At 43.6% G+C, this 23,420-nt stretch overlaps 2 protein-coding genes across 3 annotated transcripts in view; one reads left to right on the top strand and one right to left on the bottom strand.

The window, feature by feature from the left end:
* The first annotated feature begins 4,354 nt into the window (after positions 1–4,354).
* On the top strand, positions 4,355–18,033 carry TEKTIP1 (tektin bundle interacting protein 1). The gene is made up of 4 exons (XM_034437770.3): positions 4,355–4,542; positions 9,754–9,983; positions 13,198–13,323; positions 15,783–18,033. The coding sequence occupies exons 1-4, from the start codon at positions 4,445–4,447 to the stop codon at positions 15,926–15,928; spliced, it is 600 nt and encodes a 199-aa protein (XP_034293661.1). The 5' UTR covers positions 4,355–4,444; the 3' UTR covers positions 15,929–18,033.
* The window catches only part of LOC117677475 (uncharacterized), a 49,861-nt gene continuing 44,435 nt past the window's right edge, over positions 17,995–23,420 (bottom strand). For both annotated transcript variants that reach the window (XM_034437679.3, XM_034437676.3), the window contains exon 13: positions 17,995–19,024. In XM_034437679.3, the coding sequence (XP_034293570.1) occupies positions 19,009–19,024 (16 nt within the window). In that variant the 3' untranslated portion in view covers positions 17,995–19,008. The remainder of the gene's footprint in view (positions 19,025–23,420) is intronic.

The raw sequence follows: 23,420 nt of genomic DNA, 5'->3' as shown, positions 1-23,420 counted from the left end.
TTTACTTTGTCAAGTGTCTGGTATTTTTCAAAACCGGGTTACATTTTAAAATGCACTGTCCTTCATTGGGTCGTACATTTATATTAATAATAAGCAAAATGGCATAAAAGTGGGGAAGTTTTTAAATTCTCCAGAATTGATCTGTTATCAGACCTGGAAGCCATCTTTTACATTTGGGCCTTCAGGCTTGCCACATTTTCTACTGTGGGAAAATGGGAGGGGGGATTGCATAGAGTATGGGTGATATATAGTCAAAATAACATTCTTTTCTCAGAAAGTCAAGGCCACCTTGCCCTGCAGCTGTGATGAGGTGACTGGGAGGCATCTCCAGTGTTGGATGGTGCCTGATTAGATCATGTGATGGACATGTGGGTGCTGGGCAGGGACATGAACTTCCTTTTGGGTGGGGAAAACCTGGCAACTTTCAGGTTTTTCCGGATGTGCTAATATGACATGCTAATAAATATGATGTGCTAATAAAATGGAACTTTGAGGAAACTCAAGCCTCAGAGTCTTCCTTTGTTGAGGGTTTTGTTGGAACCCTGATATCTGGCAGATGATACCAAAAATCAGGCATGCTAAAATCCAAGGGCAACTGATACAGGAGTCTCTTCCAGTAGGAAGGAACCATGACAAATGCTGAAAATTTTGAAAAAGCACTTTTGGGACAACCATGACCTACCTGGACGATGACAATAGACACTTGTAAATGGAAGAGTTGCTATACAATAAAAAGAAACAAGGTAGAAAGAAGAAGGCTGGTATTTCATTCCATTCATATCCTGAGATTTGCATGCTTGTCGTTACTTAGAGAAGAGTCACTTTTCTGCCTTTATCATGATGGGTAGTGTTCAACTAGTGTAGTGTTTCTCAACCTTGCCCCTTGGGAAGATCACAAATGGCAATCACATAACCCCCAGGATACTGTAACCATCATAAATATATATGCCAATTGTCAAGTACCTGAATTTTGATCATGTGACTGTGGGGATGCTGCGATGGTTGTAGCTGCAGGGACCCATCATCAGTCACTTTTTTCGGTGCTATTGTAACTTCGAATGGTCACTAAATGAAAGGTAAGTCAAGGGCTGCCTGTATTACAATTTCATTTTCAATTTCACTTCACTGTTTAGATTTCTCGCTGAGTGATATGATTCACAACTGCTGGGACATTTCTAGGGTTTAGCCTTAAGCTGATTAATGAATCGAATACCCCCCCACCCCATTTCTTATTAGGGAACTGGAGACTAAAACACATGCAGAACAGTTTCAGGAATTGGGTATGTCTAGTTTAATGAAGAGAAGGACTAGGGGTGACATGATAGCAGTCTTCCAATATCTCAGGGGCTGCCACAAAGAAGAAAGGATCAACCTATTCTCCAAAGCACCTGAAGGCAGGACAAGAAGCAAAGGATGGAAACTAATCAAGTAGAGACCCAACCTAGAACTAAGGAGAAATTTCCTGATAGTAAGAGCAATTAATCAGTGGAAGGACTTGACTCTAGAAGTTGTGGGTGCTCCATCACGGAAGGTTTCTAAGAAGAGATCTAACAACCATTTGTCTGGAATTGTGTAGGGTTTCCTGCTTGAACAGGGTTGGACTAGAAGGCCTCTAAGGACCTTCCAACAAAATAGTAACATTCTTTTATTCTGTCCTTGGTGCCGAGGAGCATAATCCCAAAGAATTTCCTTTTTTTAAAGATACTGTACAGTTTTAGATTTAGGCCAGGCTTTCTGATCTTTAGTTATGGTGCCTCTGTTCACACAAAACATGTTTAAGCCCAAGCCAAACTCATACAATATATCCTCATACAATATCTGTGCCTTTGAACAGTAGCTTACAATCCATAGTTTAAGGCTTACTGTATTGTGAGTATTCAGCCATTGAGATTTAGCAAATTATAGTTTTAAAAAATAATTTAAAATTGACAAAAACACGGTTGAAAATAATTGATGGAATAATAATTACAGATGATTCTATTAAACTTAATGTGGAAAATGAAAAATTCTTCATCTGTTGTAATCATCTCAAAATGTTAAAGGTACAGCAGATCGCTTTTAGTTGCTATAGGAACCATTTCCAGCTTCCATTAATAGAAGCAAGCAATCTGTCATTGAATCTTTGGCTAGCCTGAGACACTGATTTCACACGTTGCATTCATACCATAATATCATCTGTTTGCTGCTGGTTTTTCATGCTGTATTTGACTTTAGCATTGTTGTTTAATCATAGTTAACTCATTTAGCTCAATGTGTTAACCAGGCTGGATATCAAAACATCCACAAATGCTTAAACCATAAGTTGTTGAACAAACTTTAAAATATCTGGGTTTCTCCTACAATAAATCATAAACCATAGCATGCATGCAGCTATGACCAGGCTTATAACGTATTATGCAAAACTTGTAGATGTATTGCTAATTATCATCAATTGTTGGTTTTCAGCCACCACATAAGATAGATTTCCTCCAGAAACATGTGTCCCCAACCAATGCTTCAATCTTCCAATGATGTATATCCATTGCCACTTAACTATCCCAAAATTAAAACTCTTATTAGAATTTAGGATGATCTGTGTACTAACTTCAAGTATGCATCTCAGTGTTACTTCATGCTCAAACTTCTTTCACCAAGCAATTTTGGTTGTCTGCAGCAAAAGTGCTTAAATCTTTCTTGGTTTGTTTTTGATGCCTTTGAGTCCTGGGAACTTTGAGTTCCTGGGAACTAATCTCTGCAGTTTTCTTGATAGGAACATAGGATTGTATGTTAATTTAAAAACAAGGATTGTTTTTAAATTGTGGAAAATTGCAAAATTTGCAGTATTGCTAAAATAACAAATGGAGTCACAAGGGGAGGATATGCTGTTAATTGCTTACCTGTGGCTTACTGCATAAGCCACAATTATCTATACTCACACAACACAGCAAGCTAGATGCCATGGTTTATAAACTGCATGCTTGGATTCAGAGATCTGTCAAGCCCCAAGGATCTGAGCAACATCAAAGAAGCAAGAACAATACAGATTGCAGTAAGTACTTTTAATGTTTGGGGTAAATGCAAAATCTTGAAAAATGTAAGGCAACTTCAAGCTTTTGGGCAATTTTTTTTAGATGTTTTGTGGACTTGAATCCCGTGCTAAAGAATTCCCTTCTTTAAAAAGTTGGAAAGCTTCAGAATCCACTGGGATTAGATGGCCAATAAATTTAAATAATTTAATGAGGGGTCCTTGGTGCTCTCTGAGCTTGCTTGCTTTCTTGAAGACATTTCGTTACCCTAACTAGGTAACATCATCAGTGCTAGTAAAGAGTGCTGTTTGCTGTCAGTTTATATTCTAGTGTCTTGCCTGTTTGTGTGTGGATGGGAGCGGTCTTAGGCAGGGGTGAACTCTACTTACCTTCCCTACAGGTTCGGAAGTGCGCACGCCGTGCCATCTTCATGTCTGATTTTGGACCCTCTGCGCATGCGCAAAGCCTTCTGGTTAAAACCAGAGAAGTGACGTCTGGGCAGATGGGTGGAGCCTTGTGCTGCCACCGCTACCAGTTCGCCCAAACCGGAGCGAACCGGTAGCATTTCACCCCTGGTCTTAGGGATTCTTTGGTTGGGCTGTTTACTAATGGCTCTTTGGCAGTTTTTTGATTGGGGTGTTGCTTACTTGATTCTTGGTCTGAAGTTGACCTTGGAGTTAATCTATGCTGATCTGAGAGCTGATTACTGGTGGAGGGATGCTGGAGTCTTTAATTTAATTTGATAATTTAATCTTGAGCAACATTTGTTTCATTGGCAGGGAATGGGATTGGAAAGGGATCCTCCCTCCATCTGAACCCCTTGACCAGTGTTTCTCAATCTTGGCAACCTTTTTAAGATATGTAGACCAACTTCCAGAATTGCCCAGCCAGCCTTCTGGCTGGGGAATTCTGGGAGATGAATTCCTTGTGTCTTAAAGTGCCAAAGTTAAAAAAAAACAAACACCGATGTAAGAGGAATTTCCGTCCCATATTGATGGGTGGTTAATTGAGCAGAGTCTCTTAGAATGATTCCATGTTTCTTGGTACCTGTGCTCTCTACCCTTCCTTTCCCAGTTTCCACCATTTCTCAAAATATCACTCCAAGACCCCAAAAGATGTATGAATACAGCCAACCAATTGCAAGTAATGCCAGGAGGGAGAAAGGGAGGGGGGGAAGGACACTGTCCCTTCTTCTCTTCTGTAAAAATTGGGGATTTTTCCTGATCAGGACCTTCTTTTACTCCCCCTTCCGCTCCTTTGGACCTAACACACTCCATCGTTCATTGTCTCCCTGTTGCTGCATTGGTTGCTAAGGGGATGGTTGCCAGGAGGTGTGTAAGTCAAACAATGACTGACTCATCTTGCTCTTCCCCTCCCCAGCCAAAGGAAAACTCTCTTAAGCTGGCCTGGGCTGCAGGAGGGAACATCACAGGCTTGCAATGGATTTCCGTGACCTGTCGTACCGGGATTTGGTACTAAATCGTCCATATGTCCCTCTTAACACCTTAGAAACTAACTTCCCCACTCCGCTCTACAGGTGAGTGCCTTCAAAAGAGTGCAAGCTACTATCACATCCTGGGCTTTATTTGACAGGAAGAAGTGGCTTCCTTACTGTACATGGTTTATGGCAATGTTTTCCAACTTTGGCAACTTGAAGATATGTAGACGTCAATTCCCAGAATCCTTCCTTCCTTCCTTCCTTCCTTCCTTCCTTCCTTCCTTCCTTCCTTCCTTCCTTCCTTCCTTCCTTCCTTCCTTCCTTCCTTCCTTCCTTCCTTCCTTCCTGTCAAAATGGTGGCGGCAAAAGCGATCAAAACTCCACCTCTTTATTATGTGCATCTAGCAAAGATTCGATCCAACTGGGGCAGCCATCATTTCTGACCACACCCTTTAGAGTGACGCTCCTGATTCCTACAGTTTGGTCTTTGGATCTTGCAAATTTTACAAACAATCTACCGTGCCTTTGCCCTCTGCCCAATGCTTTCCCTCCTACTTTCAAAAAGGTGGTTTCGACTTTGGGGTGCAGCTTCCTACAGACATATTCCCCTCCTCCAGAGGTATCTTGGAGTCCTAGTGGACAACCATTTAAATATTAGCCAGCAGTGGGCAGTAGCTGCCAAAAAAGCTAACACAGCTCTAGGCTGCATAAACAGAGGGATAGAATCAAGATCATGTGAAGTGTTAATACCACTTTATAATGCCTTGGTAAGGCCACACTTGGAATACTGCATCCAGTTTTTGGTCGCCACAATGTAAAAAAGATGTGGAGACTCTAGAAAGAGTGCAGAGAACTAAGATGATTAGGGGACTGGAGGCTAAAAGATATGAAGAACTGTTTCAGGAACTGGGTATGAAAAGAAGGACTAGGGGAGACATGATAGCAGTGTTCCAATATCTCAGGGGCTGCCACAAAGAAGAGGGAGTCAAGCTATTCTCCAAAGCACCTGAGGGCAGGACAAGAAGCAATGGGTGAAAACTAATCAAGGAGAGAAGCAACTTAGAACTAAGGAGAAATTTCCTGACAGTTAGAACAATTAATTAGTGGAACAACTTGCCTCCAGAAGTTGTGAATGTTCCAACACTGGAAGTTTTTAAGAAAACATTGGATAACCATTTGTCTGAAGTGGTGTAGGGTTTCCTGCCTAAGCTGGGGGTTGGACTAGAAGACCTCCAAGGTCCCTTCCAACTCTGTTATTCTATTTTAGGGCAGGGGTGTCAAACTCAAAGGCGGGGTCAACTCAAGAGTGTCAAACTCAAGGCGGGGTCAACTCAAGAGTGTCAAACTCAAGGCGGGGTGCTTAGATCTGGCCCATGGGGCTGCCCAGGAAACAGCAAAGGACCAGCCCACGGTGCCTCTGCCAGTGAAAATAGATCTCAGGAGCCCATTTTCGCTGGCAGAGTGCTTGGGCCAACACAGGCACCCCCAACACGAGTGATGTCAAGATGGTCATGCCTCCTGGCCACATCCACCCCGGCCCCTGAGGTCAAACACACCCCTGATGCAGTCCTCAATGAAATCAATGAGACAGCCCTGTTTTAGGGGCTCAGATAGTGTGTCAGATCAGTAAAGTCATGTGCAAATCTCTTACCAGATGCAGAACAACATTTTAATTCCAGATAGTAGATTAAATGAGCTCATTTCCCCTTCCAAAGTCCCATCCTTTGAAATAAGCGGGCCTGGAGACGTGTAGGAGATGAATGGGGATCTATAAATTTATTTCATTTTTGTCACAATTATTGCTCAGAACTGTTGATTTGGCTATTCAGATTTGAAAAGGCCAGATTAATCATTATTTTCAAAGAATAAATAACAGGTGGAACAAAAAGGAAAAAAAGTTGGTTCATTCACTTTTCAGCACAATTTTTTTCTCTTTTATGCAACTCTTTAGAGAATTCTGGATTATAAACCATTCACTCCAGGGGTGAAATCAAGCAGGTTCTGACAGGTTCTGGAGAACCGGTAGTGGAAATTTTGAGTAGTTCGGAGAACCGGCAAATACCATCTCTGGCTGGCCCCAGAATGAGGTGGGAATGGGGATTTTGCAGTATCCTTCCTCTGCCATGCCCACCAAGCCACACCCACCAAGCCACATCATACCCACCAAGCCACGCCCACATAACCGGTAGTAAAAAAATTTGAATTTCACCACTGATTCACTCGTGCTCATGACGGAAGCACCTATCATGCTTTTGGGTTGAAAGTCTTAGCTGGTGACATCCCCATCGCCCTGGGAACATCTGGTTGGGGGCTCCTTTCATGTCCCTGTTAATGTACCCACCAAAGTGGTAACTATTTATCTACTTGTGATCGCTCATTTGTACTACTATGTTAGCAGGAGCTGGAGCAAATGACGGGAACTCACTCTTCCACATAGCAGCACTCGGGTCTCAAACGCCGGCTTGCTAATCATCAACCCAGCGTCCTAAACTTGTGAGCTCACCATGGTCCCATTATAAACCATTAAATTACTCCCACAACAAGCTTGAGGAGAGAAGCTAAGAGAAGCCCTTCTGAGTCAGAGTAGCCCTTTTGGTGCTTGGTGTCCCACAGTGGCCAATTAGATGCCTTTGGGATGCTCACAGGAGATGGAAACCTCTCCCGCTCCTAACATTGTTTTCCTTCAGAGACTGCTGTCCTGCAACCCAGAAGGAAGACTAGCTAACTACTCAAATGCTCTCTACCTAGGGCTGCCTTTGAGAGCCTTGGTAGTACAGTAGTCTAAAGCACCCTGTTATTAAGACCAGCTGCCTGCAATTACTGCAGGTTAGAATCTCGCCAGGCTCAAGGTTGACTCAGCCTTCCATCCTTTCTAAGGTAGGTAAATTGAGGACCCAGTTGTGGGGGCAATAAGCTGACTTTGTATAAATATACAAAAGGATGAAGGCTATTGCTTAGCGCATTGTAAGCCACCCTGAGTCTCCGGAGAAGGGCGGCATATAAATCAAATTTAAAAAACAAACAAACAAACAACCACTCGAAGGCTTCAGCTGGTGCAGAATGCGGCTGCGTGGTTTGTGATGGGAGCGTCCCGACACTCCCATGTTACACCCCTCCTGCGCGACTTGCATTGGTTACCGGTTGCCCTTCGGGTGAGGTTCAAGGTGCTGGTTATCACCTATAAAGCCCTTCATGGCCTAGGCCTGGGATATTTGTCGGACCCCCTGCAGCCAGCGACAATCCCCAATCGCCTGGTGCGTTCCCACGGACAGGGCCTTCTCAGGGTGCCGTCGGCCAGACAGTATCAGCTGGTGACCCCCAGGGAGAGAGCTTTCTCTGTGGGTGCTCCCACTCTCTGGAACCAACTTCTTTGGAGCTCCGAATGGCCCCTGACCTTCTTTCGTTCCACCGCAATTTGAAGACCTGGTTGTTCCGCAGCCTGGACTGATGGGATGGGGGGGGGGTGTTTAATGAATTTTAAATTTTAAATTGTTTTAAATCGGAACTTTAATTTTATATCGCTTTTAATGAGGAATTATGCATTTTTACTGTTGTGAGCTGCCCTGAGTCCTTGGAGATAGGGCAGCATATAAATTGCATTAAATAAATAAATAAATAAATAAATAAATAAATAAATAATTCTCAATAGACCTGTTATTTGTGGATTCATAAATCACTTTAGCTTTTGCCCATCTCAGCATCTTTTGGTGTTGAATTTCATAGATTTCATCGTGGGAAAGGTTTTATTTTGTCTGTTTTACCTCTTGCTGTCACATTCAGGAACTGACCCCTGGTTTTAAAAGAATGAGGAAAACTTCCTATTCAGGGGATCGGGGAAGTCAAAAAAGGCAAGATGGCAACCCCAACCAACTTGTGACCAAAGTCATAAAAAGGGGTGGGTCTTCAATTGCATGGTCGTGGCATCCACCTTGATTTTTGGGGACCTGTTTCCTATGGATAATTCTGTTCCAACCCCCTTTCTTTATGCCATAAATGATTGTGTATGTCTCAATTATGAACCTTTTTTTTAGTTTAAAGCACGTTCAGTGAAAGGAAGCCACTGAAGTGCCCTGATCTTCTTAATTCATGTTAATTTAATTGATTATGCACTTACGCACTTTTCCAATTTAATTTATTTAATTTAATTTAATTTAATTTATTTATTTATTTATATCACACTTGTATGCTGCCCATCTCACTGAAAGTGACTGTAGGCGGCTTTTCTAAATGTTTGTCTAAATTTTTCTAAATGTTTTGATCAGAACAGTTTGCAGTATTCCTGATATCAACATAGTATAGTATAGATTTGTCTAGGTGAGCAGTGTGTTGGCCCAGAGGTGGAGCTCTCACATCACTATCAGGAGGATGTGAGTTCAGTCCTGGGTAGGGCAGATATTTCTCTCTCTGGGCATAATGAGCAATTGTCTGCTGTGAACTTTGTATAGGTGTCAGGAAGGGCATCCAGCCAGTAAACTTTAGCTCTGTTCAGTCACCCTGATTCTATCTCCATGTAAGGGATTATTACCAGGTTGTTAAAAGAAAAAAAAATTATCTAGGTGATGATGATGGTGAACCTATGGCATAAGTTTCAGAGGTGGCACCCAGAGCCCTCTCTGCTGGCACGCGCGTCGTCGCCCCAGGTCAGATCTCTGTGGTGTTTCTTTCATGAGCTTCTGTTTCCCTGCAAACGACGAAACAGAAGCTCATGAAAGAAAAAGATCTTACCTCTTGCTGTGTTGCCGGTGTTGGGATGCCCCGCCTTCCACCGGCCAGCTGGTCTTCGGGTCTCTGCTGCGCATGTGAGCATGTCCACGCATGTGCGTGCACATGTTGCCGCATGCATGCATTCGCACGCATACACATCTTTCTGTTTGGGCATGCGCGCGCCCACAGTTTAGGCACTTGGTGTCTAAAAGGTTCGCCATCACTGTTCTAGCCTTTTCCAATTCAACAAATCCACTCCTTTCTCCACTCTATCTGAATATTTCCTATCTAATTATGTATTGATAGCTCTGACCCCATCAACATGTATGGAAAGTCAAGATCTCTTTATATTTACTTCATCTGAATCACAGTTTGGTTCAACCACTGCTCCAATTTGATTGGCAATTTGATTACAGTGATAATAATTTAATAGAGATCCTTTCTTCTGAGAGCGCATTTAATGTAAGTTTAAACTAAACTGAACTTGATATCTCAGTTTACTCCTGGGCATGCTGGTCACTCCAAATTCATATCCCTCTCTGTGTTTTCTTGGCCAGCCATGATGGCATTTGGGTAATAGAGTTTTTTCCCTTCCCCCTTTGACAGTGATCAATACCTTTCTCTGAGAGGACCCCGGAATGCCCCCGTTATAAAAGAGAGCGTCCGCTGGAAATTCACCCCTATGGGGTGGGATGCCATCCCTCAAACCTGGTATACCGGTCTGACAAACAGCCACAATCGCGATGCCTGGTACACCATCACTGAGCCCCTGGGCCGAGAGACCTACCACCGCTGGCAGAAGTCCAGTGCCAAACAGGAGAAGGCTCTACCGCCTGGTAAGTGTTTGAGGCAGGAGTGGGCAACTATGGCAATTTTAGGAGCTGTTGGACTTCAACTCCCATAAATTCCTGAGTCAGCATGGCCGGCTCTGGAATTCTGGGAATTGAAATCCACAGGTCGTAAAGTTGCCATAGTTACTCACTCCTGCCCCCCCCCCCCCAATCTTTTACTTCACTCTGACCAAATTGTATTATTTTTTTTATTTTATTTTTTTTTTTAAATTTGATTTATATGCCGCCCTTCTCCGGAGACTCAGGGCAGCTTACAATGCGTTAAACAATAGCCTTCATACTTTTGTATATTTATACAAAGTCAGCTTATTGCCCCCACAATCTGGATCCTCATTTCACCTACCTTAGAAAGATGGAAGGCTGAGTCAACCTTGAGCCTGGCGAGATTCGAACTTACAGTAATTGCAGACAGTTGGTATTAATCACAATGCTTTTTTAGTCTGCTGAGCCACCAGGCCCATATTGTTAGAATTGTTATATATTATTTTTATTTTACTACATCTGCAAATAACTCAAGGCGGCAAACATACCCAACATACCTTCCTCCTCCTTTTTTCCCCCACAACAACAACAAGGTGGGTTGTGAGGTGTGTTGAGCTAAGAGAGAGTGATTGGCCCAAAGGCTCCCAGCTGTATTTCATGGCTGAAATGGGACTTGAACTCACGCTCTACTGCTTTCTAACTTTAGCCGTAGCCTTAAGCACTAGACCAAACCGGCTATTACTTAATTAATAATAGTAATTAGTTAAATATTAATTAATATTTTCTGATCATCATAAATTATTATTTAATTAATAGTTGCTTACAGTATATTTAGCAGGAGCCCTGGTGGCACAGTGGTTAGAATGCAATATTCTAAGCAAACTCTGCCCGCAGCTGGGAGTTCGATTCTGACCAGCTCAAAGTTGACTCAGCCTTCCATCCTTCCGAGGACCCAGATTGTTGGGGGCAATATGCTGACTCTGTAAACCACTTAGAGGGGGCTATAAAGCAGAGTTCCCCAACCTTTCTGGGTTGTCGGCCCCGGGGTGGTGGTGGAGGAGCAGGCGCCTTTATGCACAAACGGGACCACACACATGCCATAAATGGGTCCATGAGTGCCCGTGTGACTCGCGCAGTAAAGCCAGCACCCGCGTGATGCTCAAGGTGACACTAGCGCTCATGCGATGCTTGTGCACACGCACACACGCATTCGCACTGGCCAGCCACTCACGCAGCCCGGTGGCCAAAGGCCACAGTCCAGTAGTGGCCCATGGGTTGGGGACCCCTGGTGTAGCTTGAGCAGGGAGTTGGACTAGAACAAAGTTGCCAACATTTCTGGGTTGGTGGCCCGGATGGGGGGGAAGTATGCCTTTACACGCGCATGTGCACATATGAATGGGCCTGTGTGCATGTGCCCCACACAAATGAGGCCACACGCACAAATCGGGCTGTGAGTGCCCGTGCGACACTCGTGGTGATACTAGCAACCGTGTGACGCTCGTGGTGATAGTAGCGCGAGTGGGGGTGCACAGACGCACACATGCACTGGCCAGCCACTCATGCGGCCCGGTGGCCAAGAGGCCACAGCCCAGTAGTGGACCCCAGCCGACAGGTTGGGGACCCATGCTGTAAAGGGCTATGAAGTGGTATATAAGTCTAAGTGCTATTATATCGCTATTTAAGAGTAGAGCAATATCTATTTTTGCCCATAATAACCCCTGGGGACAATTCGCCCAAAAGCTCCCAGGCAGCTTCCTTAGCTGAAGGATTAGAACCAGGGTCTCTCTATCCAGAGAACTCCTGTGGTCAATGACCAGAAGTTGCACCCTCTTCTCCTCCTTCTCCTCCTCCTCCAGCACCTTCACCCTTACACCAAAGGGTCTTTCATCCAGACCATACAAGTTGACCCCACAGTTATTTTGTGCTGCCTGCTAACCAGGGGTGAAATGCTCCCAGTTTGGACCGGATCCCCCGATCCGGTAGCGATGGAGCCGGGTGGTTAGGAGATCCGGTAGCAAAAATTCCTGCCCCCTCCCCTCACATGCCAAGCTGAGCCGCACAATCATCAGAGGCTTTTTTTTTACTTTTAAAAGCATTTTTTCTACAACCTCTTCGGCTGAAAAAATGCTTTTAAAAGTAAAAAAAAAAGCCTCTGATGATCACGCAGCTCAGCTGGGATCATCAAAGGCTTTTAAAAGAAAAAAAACCCTTTTTTCGTTTTAAATGCCTCTGACGATCCAAGCTGAGTTGTCTGACTGGCAGAGACTTTTTTTCTTTTAAATGCCTCTGACGATCAGGCAACTCAGCTTGAATCGTCAGAGGCATTTAAAAGAAAAAAACCCTTTTTTTCTTTTAAATGCCTCTGACAATCCAAGCTGAGTTTTGTAAAAAGCCTCTGCCGATCAGGCAACTCAGCTGGGATCGTCAGAGCCTTTTGAAAGCATTTTTTTACAACCTCTTCGCCAAAGAGATTGTAGAAAAAATGGTTTTAAAAGTTAAAAAAAAAAAAAAAAAGCCACGCCCACCTAGTCACATTACCCACCACCACCACCAAGCCACACCCACAAAACCAGTAGTAACAAATTTTAGATTTCACCACTAAGCTAAACAAACTGACATAACCAATTAAAGTAGGGGTGGGGAACCATGGCCCTTTTTTGAGTTGTGGACTTCAACTCCCAGAATTCCTGAGTCAGCCATGCTATGAGTTTAAGTCCACAAGTCATAAAAGGGCCATGGTTCCCCACCAATGGTGGGATTCAGCTGGTTCAGGCCGGTTCGGGCGAACCAGTAGTTAAATTGCAAGCTGGCTCTGCCCCTTCCCACCCCGCCCCTTCCAGGCGTGCTGGGAGGCCTCCTAGGCCCAAAATGGGGTGCAGGGGGGTGTAGTACGCCCCCCTCCACGGCCTGTTTTCGCTCCCAGGAGGCTTCAGGGAGGCCTCCTAGGCCCAAAATGGGCCACAGGGGGGGGTGGCGCCTTCCCCCCCCACAGCCCGTTTTTGCTCCCAGGGGTGTGTAGGAGGCCAAGTGCTGCCTGTCACACCCCTTGGCCACGCCCACCATGGCCACGCCCACCCAGCCGGTCATTAGGGCAGAGAACCGGTTGTTAAAATTATTTGAATCCCACCACTGTTCCCCACCTCTGAAATAAAATATTTTCAGCTGTAGCAACACAATGCGAGCTCACGTCTGTCCTTCTGCACTCTTTTATCCTCAGGTTACGCCCAGCGTTTGCGAGAGAGCAGCTGGTACGATCCAATCATCCCTCCTCAGTATTCGGATCCTAACACACGATGGGGTGCTTTTCTATGGAAGGATAAGAGTATTCCTGGCAAAGAATATGGTAAGAAGCAGGATGGGGACGAAGGAGTGTGGGGAAAAACTCAGGCAGGTATGGTTTCATCAGAGAACGTGTAATCTAGGTTTTTTTTTGAATTTTTTTTTTATTTCTTATACACATATTGTAAATGTACATTCTCTTATCCATAATTGATCATTCATATATATATATATTTCTAACAAAAGCATAAAAATAAGACATTTTAATCACATTTGGGGTTGCTCTTCTACCCTCTCTTTTCCCTTTTTTCACAACAAACCACTTTCTCCTTCTTACTTTCCCCTCCCTCCCTCCTCTCCTCTTCTACTTTCTTCCTCCTCCTCTCCTCCCCTACTTCTCCTTCCTCTCCCCCACTCCTCCCCTCTTTTCCCCCTTCCTCACCTTCTCTCCTGCTCTTCTCCTCTATCCTTTCTTCCTCTCCTTCCCCTTTCTTCCATTCCTCTCTCTCCCTCTCCTCCTCTATCCCACTAATCCTCTCTCCTTTCTTTCTCCTTTATCATGCAATATTTCCCTTATCTGGTATCCGAGCAACTCCAATTTTCTAATAATATATACTTTCTTTTCAATTTCTTTCCCATTTTACCCAATCTATCATTTCATAATTGTACATTTATATTTATAATCTTTTTTCCCCCGCTCCCCCATCCCCCTTTTCCATTTACTCTGGTGTCATCTGAGTTTCTATTTCTTTTCTATTTTCTTTTCTATTTCTAGTGTAATCTAGTTCTTGTGTGTACAAGGGGAGATCTCAATCGCCCCATCCTACATACCTTTTTCCCAATTCTAGAAAAATGGATCATCCAGTGAAATTGATCTGGATTAAAAAAAAAAATTATCACACTACAGATAGGCCTTGATGTACGACCACAATGGAGTCCAAAACTTCTGTAAGTCGAGGACGACCTAATACCTTCACAGGTTAAGAATGGCCCCTTTTCCTATCACCTGCCATCTTGATGGTTTTTCTTTGAATTGCTGTTCTTGAACCTTGCGTGCAATAGGTGGGCGCCTTCCAGTGGTGAAATCCTCAGCGGAAAACCGTTTGCTGCCTGCACATGCGTGCCAAATGCGCGCTGTGTGTGAACATGTGCAATGCACACCAAAAGCACACTGCGAACACATGTGAAGTACCCATCAAATGCGCGCTTTGTGCCAAAAAAGGACGCTTGGAAAGAACAGCGAGGGAGGGAACAGCTGTGCTGCGCAATTTAACTTTGTTATAAAGCAGGATTTCCTGCTTTCTAGTGAATATAAACTGTGCGCAGGGGTGGGTTCTACTTACCTTTACTACCGGTTCGCAGTGGGGCTGCACATGCGCAGAAGCGTTTTGATGACGTCGGGGTCGGTGGGTGGAGCCTCCTGCTGGTTTTACTACCAGTTCTATAGAACCGGTGCGAACCGGGGGCAACCCACCACTGACCGTGCGGCACAACTGATCATCAGAAGTATGAACCAGTAGCTTTTTTTAACTACCAGTTCACCCGAACCAGTAGCTTTCTTTTCCTATTGGTTCACCCAAACCAGTAGCTTTTTTTTACTACTGGTTCGCCCGAACTGGTAGTTTTTATCACTACCAGTTCACGCGAAGCAGTGTGAATCATAGCATTTCACCCCTGGTGCTTTCTTTGACTCCCCCAAGAGACACTTCCAGGTGTCTCTTGGATGCTTTGAGATAACAGCTCCAATTCACAGGCCTTGAAGAGGTGTATGCAGAATATAGAATAACAGAGTTGGAAGGGACTGTTGGAGGTCTTCTAGCCCAACCCCCTGCTCAAGCAGGAGACCATATACCAGTGAGGCTAACCTTTTTTGGTTGGAGTGCCCAATGTGCGTGCCCAAACCCCCAAAATGCAATGTGGACATCCACCCGCATATGTACCTGGCCCCCCGCGCATGCACGTGCGACCCCTGCATGTGCCCCGAGCCTGCACACACGACCCCCATGCGCCCCACCCCCCTGCACAAGCACGTGGAACACCCCCCATATCCTCCCCGCAAGTGCCCCCCACATGCATGCAGGACCCCACATATATGCCCCGTGCATGCACATACGACCCCCTGCACAATTCCCACCCCGTGCATGCACGCATGGCCCCCCGCACATGCCCTACCCCCATGCATGCGCACGCACCCTGCCTCCCCGTGCATGCGTGTGTAACCCCCACCCCGTATCCTGCGCATGTGTGGCAGAGACCTAAAGACCAGCTGGTCAGCGGGAGGCGCGCACGCATGTGTGGCGGAGCTGAACTGGGGTGACGTCTCACATGCCATCAGAGAGGGCACTGCATGCCACCTCTGGCACGCGTGCCATAGGTTCGCCATCACGGCCATATACCATTCCAGACAAATGGCTGTCCAACTTCTTAAAAACCTCCAGTGATGCACATGAAAACAAGGAAATCCACCTTAATTTTTCCCGGGCTTCTTTTTAATCACAACCTCCCTTATTCTTTTTTTCCCAGTCATCAACCGCAATCGCTGTGCTGAGGAGCTGAAGGGAAAACCAGGCTACGTACCCCGCCTTTCTCTCCACACGCCGGTCTTCACAGCAAAGGACTATCGCACCTGGAGGATGTTCGGCCACCAGCCTTCGACCAACAACCAGTAAAGCTTCTTCAGATGCTTGACGCGATGTGATAATCCTCCTTCGTGGTGCAAGGTGGGGATAGCATCTCCCCTTTGTGCTCAGGGCCCATATGTCCTAGGCCCAGAGCCTTGGAGTGATGTGGCATGGCAGCGTAACCCCGCAGCCTGGAACACGTGGACGTGGCCAATTTGTTGCGACAGTGCTGTAAAAGGAGGGAGCCGAGAATGCTTCGCCCTTTTACCTATGTGTTTTGTTTTCTAATGAAATTGTTGGGCAGACAATTCTTCATGTACTTCTTTATACAGTGCAGAAATAACCGGTGGGACTCCCTGCCATGGAATAGCAATAGCAGTAGCGTTTAGATTTAATATACAGCTTCGCGGTGCTTTACAGCCATCTCTAAAAACAGTTTACAGAGTCAGCTTATTGCCCCCAACAACCTGGGTTCTCATTTTACTGACCTTGGAAGGATGGAAGGCTGAATCAACCTTGAAACGGTGAGAGTCGAACTGCTGGCAGTCAGCAGAATTAGCCTACAATACTGCATTCTAACCACTGTGCCACCATGGCCCTTTAGGATAACCCCCTACTTCAATGTTTTTTTTAAAAAAAGAAAGAACTAAGGAAAGATAGAAGAAATGAAGGCAAATGACACCTGATCATTGTGGTCGAAAAATGCCAAATAGAAGGCCTTTACAACTCCCTTTTGAGAAAATCATGGGAAGTAAGCCTGTGCATAAAATGAATGCAGGTTGGGATAATTAAGACATTTTCAATAACTCACCTTAACTGGTAGTGTTCTTAATGACAGCCTGGGAGCCATCTGTTGGGGAAGCGTTAATTAATATTCTTGTGCGGAGCGTGGGCTGGCAGTTGGACTTTCTAGGACATCAACTCTATGATTCAGTGACTCTTGGCTACATTCCCTTACCTTTTAGAGAAGAGCTCAACATACTGTACAATGCCAAGAGAGATAATTATGCACCTTCCCCCACACTAATAGACATATAAAATAGCTAAAATCTCAGTCAACGCTCATAATGTTTGCATTGGGATCCCCAGAGAATGCCGAACTCTGTGTCCGGTGAAAGCTTAAAATCTAGTAATAGTTTGGTATTAGTAATTGGTATGAAAATAATGCAAAGTTGGTGACCCATTTTAAGGCTGGTTTGGTGTTTTGAATGGATTGAGATGGGTTTTACCAACCTTTCCATCCCATTGTGGTTCTTTTAAGCATCTTAATCTACCCATTTTACCAATCCTAATATTCCCAATGGAACTGATTTTTTTCCACTTTTGGCAGTTTTTAGGAGGAAAATAGTTCGACACCATTTATATTTTTTTGGTTGTTTAAGGGTTCTTTAAAACTTAAGCAAGAATGAGGGCTGAAAATCACTAGCAAGAATCATGGTATTTACAGTTTGCAGTAGATTCGTAAAGGAAGCCGTGGTCTGCTCTAAACCTTTTAATGCTCGCTAATTAATATTACACCTTTCACACATCTGACTCGACTTTCTTCAGCAAGTTTTTTTCAGATCAAGGATTGCAATCCTGATTAAAACTGTACGAAGAGCTATTCTTTGTTAAGTGGATGGAGCCAGATAAAGAAGGACAAAATAAGAAATGGATAATGATCAACACTAAAATGATCACTCCTCTTTTGTCGTGGTCCTTACTACAAGGTTATATGCACACTTCCACTTGATCTATAACAGGGTTTTTCAAATTTGGTAACTTAAGATGTGTGGACTTCAACTCCCAGAATTCTCCAGCCAAGCTGGGGAATTCTGGGAGTTGGAAGTCCACACACCTTAAAGTTACAAAAGTTTTAAAAATACCGATCCATTCGTATTTCATATTTATTATTTTATATGTTAAAATGATTGGCACTTTATCTCTCTGCCTGAAAATGTATGTGTCTTAAGAGTAATTCTAAGCCACATTGAGATTTAAAGGGGGAAAAAAAAAAAGAAATATACCAGTATTGACTTCGGCTGCACAATATAGACATTGATGTAAAATGAAAGAAATAACATGCATTAAGGGTGTCGATCTAGTTTGTTTAACATAATGCTATTCACACAATGTATTCCAGCAAGTTTAATAAAAGAGAAATGCTACTTTGCATTATAAATAACTGGATTTAATTTATGCCCAAACGGCTGATATTTTAAAAATAAGATATATGTCATGAGTCAAAGTCCAATTTGTCCCTGAAAATGCTGGTTCTGGGTGTAGGGGAAGGGCAGACAGAGAAGGGGAGAGGGGATAATCCTTGATATTTTAAAACAATCTTTAACAGATTTTCAACTGAACGTAGAACTCAAGAGGGCCACATCAGGAACACAGCCATTCTTCTCCATCTGAAATGCCAGCGGGTTACCTCAAGCAGGATTTGAAGGGCCAGCCCTTTTCCCGGCTCAGCTCTTAACAGTTTCTACTTTGTGGTAGATCATGTTTGAACATAGAGACTCCACAGTTGCTTTCTTTAAACATTAATAACACCCCAACATTCTGAACTTTGGAGGTAGAGTCAACAGTAAAGGTGTCGGTGAAAGCATAAGCCTCTTAAACCACCCACTTATGCTAGTTACAAAAATATTACGTGGGTGCAAGATGATAAAACATACCTTCCCTGGCCTTTAAAAAAGAGAGGAAGGGGGAAAGGTAGAGTTTTTTTCCACACAGGAAGGTAGAGTTTTTTTCCACTAAAAGAGACGTGCTTCACTTTCCCCATCGTCTTTTACATGGAAATGTTAGGAATAAAAAAGTTACTAAATTTTGGCTTCTCAAGGCACACGATAGATCCATGGCGGGTCAGTCTCCAAATCTTGCATGGTGCACAGAAACCCTTTAAAAGTTATCTTTCTATATTCTCTACTTCTTGGGGGGAACCTCCCCCCTCTATTTCCAGAGAAGCTGGGGGGAAAAATAACCTTGAACAAATTCGACGTTGTAAGATCTTGCGTGGTTGAGCTTGACGATTGAGGACTGAGGAAAATTCTGTTTCTCCTTTAAGTTGTGATCAGCAAAAAAACAACCATCACAGAAATGTCAGTTTCAGCATCACCTAGCATAAATGCCTGGAACAGGATTATTCCTCAGCTTCGCTTATATCTAAATGGAAGAAAAAAATAAAAATATAAAAAAAACAGATACTAAAGGCCAGCTCAAGAGGTGTGATGAGATCTTTTAGACCAAGGGTAACATATTGCGTCAAGTGATAAGACTTTTTAAAAATTCTTATTTTCGTAGGACAGACATCCAGGATAGGACGGCGATATCAAATATTATGCATGGAAAAATATTACATAGGTGGAAGCAGTGATGGGATTCAGCCAGTTCGCACCACTTCGGGAGAACCGGTTGTTAACTTTCTGAGCAGTTTGGTGAACTGGTTGTTGGAAGAAATCATTAGGGCAGAGAACCGGTTGTTAAATTATTTGAATCCCACCACTGGGTGGAAGGTGATAAAAAGAAGTCCCTGGCCTTTAAAAAGAAGTCAAAGGAAGGAGAAAAGCTAGGTGTCCTCCCCACCACAATCTCCTTTCGCTTTTATCCTCTTCTTTTACAGGGAAATGTTGGGAGTAAAAATGCATGGAAAAAAAGAAAAAGCTCATTTTTGGCATACATTTTTAAAAAATGGTTTAAAACATTTCAGACTTAGCATCTTTTTGTCTGGCTGTATATCAGGATGGGATTCAAGCAACGGGAACAGGCAGCTACTCTACAGCCTGCCTGTGTGTGTTTGTGTGTACAGATAATCCTCAATTTACAACAGTTCATTTAATGACCTTTCAAAGTTTCAACGGCACTGAAAAATGTGACTTATGATCGTTTTTCACAGTTACGACCTTTGCAGCGTTCCCATGATCATTTGATCATAATTCAGATGGTTGGCAACTGGTTCATACTTATGACCGTTGCAATGTCCCGGGGTCAAGTGATCCCCTTTTGCAACCTTCGGACAAGCAAAAGTCAACAGGGAAGCCAGATTCACTTAACAACCGGGTTACTGACTTAGTGATTCACTTAACTGTGGCAAGAAAAATTGTAAAATGGGGCAAAACTCACTTAACAAATGTTTCACTGAACAACAGAAATTTTGGGCTCAATTATTGTTGTAAGTTGAGGACCACCTGTATATCTGAAATTTTTGTTTGCTGAGCTCAAATAGTTTAGTCCCAGATATTTGGGTCTAAATGAAGTTATCTCAGACAAGTTGCCAAGGTTAATTAACTGGGTTAGGAGATTTGCGCAATACAATAATCACATTTGACTCATTTAAATATATTGTGTAAATAAATTCAGGTCAGTTCTAACACAGGTGAGCACAGAACGAAATGAACTCTCAGTCATTAAATGCACAATGCAAGCCATTTTTCCCACTGTCCAAAACCAGATTGAAGTTACGCTTTTAGCCCTCCATCGCAAACCATCATCAACGGCACTAAATGAATCTTCACACTTGGTTGTTGTTGTTTTTTATTTTGGGGGTATGTGATTAAGGGAGGAAAAGAAGTAGCCGTATCCTTTGAATATTGCAATTATTGCCCCAAGGAACCAGGAGAGCGTGTCTAGACACACTCGGGCATCGGGCATTAAGGAAAGAAACACAGCTACTGAGTCACTGAGAGATTGAGCCAACAGTTGGCACTGTTCAACTTGAAGCAAGAGCAACAGCATTCAAACAACCAGAAGCAACATGGAGTTTGTAAGCTCTTTGTTTACCAACCCTAATATATATAAATAAATATTTCCCCCCCCCTTCTAAGCCACTATGTGAAATCGACTTCCCCAAGAAGCAGCAAGACATTTCTACATGGAAAGGTTCTTCCTTGTGGTGCCACTCAAAAGTCACCGTTGGATGTATTTGCTACATCTGCTTCGTGAAAGTGCCCATAGATTATTCCATTGGTCCTTTTTCTCACCTCTCTGAAGATTTCATCAACTCCATCCAACCACAAGTTACTCGATGTTCTCCTTTGTCCCTACCCACATTCCTTTTCTTCATGTAATTGGTTTGCAACCTAATTATCATTCATTATCTCTAGATGACCTAACCCTCTCAACATATTTCTTTAATGCTGGTCATTCCCTTTGGTATGTAGTCTATATTAATTGAGCAGCCGCTTATTCTTATCTCGTTTTCATCTCATATGTACTTAACCTCTTTATTTCCACAGCATTCAACTTCCTCCCTGCACCCAAACATAAACAGTACTCAAAAAGTGAATTATGGAGTCCTTAAATGTCTATGGAGATTCTCAGTCATCCAGGTCATGGTTGTCCCAAAGGTGCTTTTTTCAGAAGGCAACTGGACTTTCTGGTTTTTCTTTGAAGACGTTTCACTTCTCATCCAAGAAGCTTCTTCAGCTCTGACTGGATGGTGGGGAATGGAAGGATTTATACTCCTTGCAGACAGCTCTAACGACATGTAACCACTCGCTAAAAGAATACAAATGTCCAGCTGTCTGCAAGGAGTATAAATCCTTCCATTCCCCACCATCCAGTCAGAGTTTAACTAGGTAACTTGATCAATGCCCTGCAAGCAAAACAACCAAGCTCCGAGAGCACCAAGAACTCCACGGTTCAACCTTGAGCTACAAATATTCTCTGCTAAAATGAACTTCAGGTAGTCCTCGACTTACAACCATTGGTTTAGTGACTATTCGAAGTTACAATGCACTGAAAAAAGTCACTCATGACTGCTTTTCACACTTATATCCATTGCAACATCCCCATGGTCACGTGATCAAAATTTGGGCCCTTGACAACTGCATGTATTTATTATGGTGACAGTATCTTGGGGTCACTTGATCACTTTTTGCAACCTTCTGACAAGTAAAGTCAATGGGGGAAACCAGATTCACTTAACAACTGTGTTAGTAACTTAACAACTGCAGTGATACACTTAACAACTGTGGAAAGAAAGTGGGTATGATCAGTGGTGGGATTCAGCCAGTTCGCACCTATTCGGGGGAACCGGTTGTTAACTTTCGAAGCAGTTCGGAGAACTGGTTGTTGGAAGAAATCTTATTTTGTTTTTTTCCACTTTACAGGGCTAATCCTGTAGGGAAGGCAGGAAGGAAACATTCTGGTGGTGTTTCTATCCTAATCTTTATTGCCCTGCTTACAGAAACTGCCTCTCTGGTTTATTTATTTATTTATTGGTTCAATTTATATGCTGCCCTTCTCCGGAGACTCAGGGCGGCTTACAATGCGTTAAGCAATAGCCTTCATACTTTTGTATATACCTGCTTAGTAGGGCTTTCGCCCCACCCACCCCCAAGCGGTGTTCTTTTTTATACAAAGTCAGCTTATTGCCCCCACAAACCGGGTCCTCATTTTACCTACCTCGAAAGGATGGAAGGCTGAGTCAACCTTGAGCCCGGTGAGATTTAAACTTGCAGTAATTGCAGGCAGCTGGTGTTACTTAACAGCACTTTAGTCTGCTGCGCCACCAAGGCTCTTTTGGTTAACCCTTATTACATTGTAACAGCTAAGGCGAAGCACCCATCGACTTGAGTGATGTTGAGTTGGCCACGCCCACACGGTCACATGACCACCGAGCTACACCCACCCAGCTGGTCTTTAGGGCAAAGACCCGGTTGTTAAATTATTTGAATCCCACCAGTGGTATGACCCATACAAATGGGTCAAAACTCACTTAACAACTGTCTTGCTAAACAATGAAAATTGGGGGTTTAATTATGGTCGTAAGCCAAGGACTACCTGTATATAACTGTTCTCCCTCCTCAATCTCAGTACCCATCCCACCCTGCCCCTAGCCCAGTGTTTTGTTATTTCTGCAAGAAAGACTGCGGTAGAAAAGGGAGGCTCTGCTACATTCAGGAGAGAAACCTCTACATTACCAGGTAAGCTCACTTCCCAAGAAGGGTGGATTGGCTGCAGGTTTTGCCAAACATCTTTGGTGCACTCTATTATCTTTTAATCTTTCCACCATCTACCTGTTAATGCTTGTAAAACTGTAGACACTGCCTGAAGGCACCTGACCTACACACAGGCACTCAAGAGTCTTACATGGATTTTGAACTTTCCTATTTAAGTCAAGCCCAACAGCGGGGATTTAAAGAACTGAGATGCTTTAGCAAGCTAGGTGAAGTAGAATAAAACTTGGGCTCATTTCCTGAAACAGCCAAACTCTTGCAGGTTGGATGTTCTTCCCAGATAACTAGTGCGGCTGCCGACTGGGAGAAGGTGGCATGAGTTCAAGCAAAACCAGCAAGTGGTACGGGCGCATTCTTTCTCTCTGATGCAATTCTGCCTTCAGGTAGTTGGTGAAGATGGTATCCTAAGCCTTTGATGTTCCAGATTTTCTCAGATTTTCTATTTTTGCCGTGCAGGTTGAGGAAAGCACCTTTTCAAACCTACCCGTATTGCTGAAAAAAGCCGCAATACAGTGATGGCTGTTGGTATTTGTATTCTGATATTGTAGAGCGGTATTTCTCAGCTTTAATAATTTTAAGATAGGGGTGTCAAACTCAAGGCT

This window comes from Pantherophis guttatus, chromosome 1 (genome assembly GCF_059756535.1).
Source record: "Pantherophis guttatus breed Tessera chromosome 1, ASM5975653v1, whole genome shotgun sequence".
NCBI classification, from domain to species: Eukaryota; Metazoa; Chordata; class Lepidosauria; order Squamata; family Colubridae; genus Pantherophis; species Pantherophis guttatus.
Note: the sequence above shows the minus strand (reverse complement) of the source record. Positions and strands in the feature narration are given on the sequence as shown.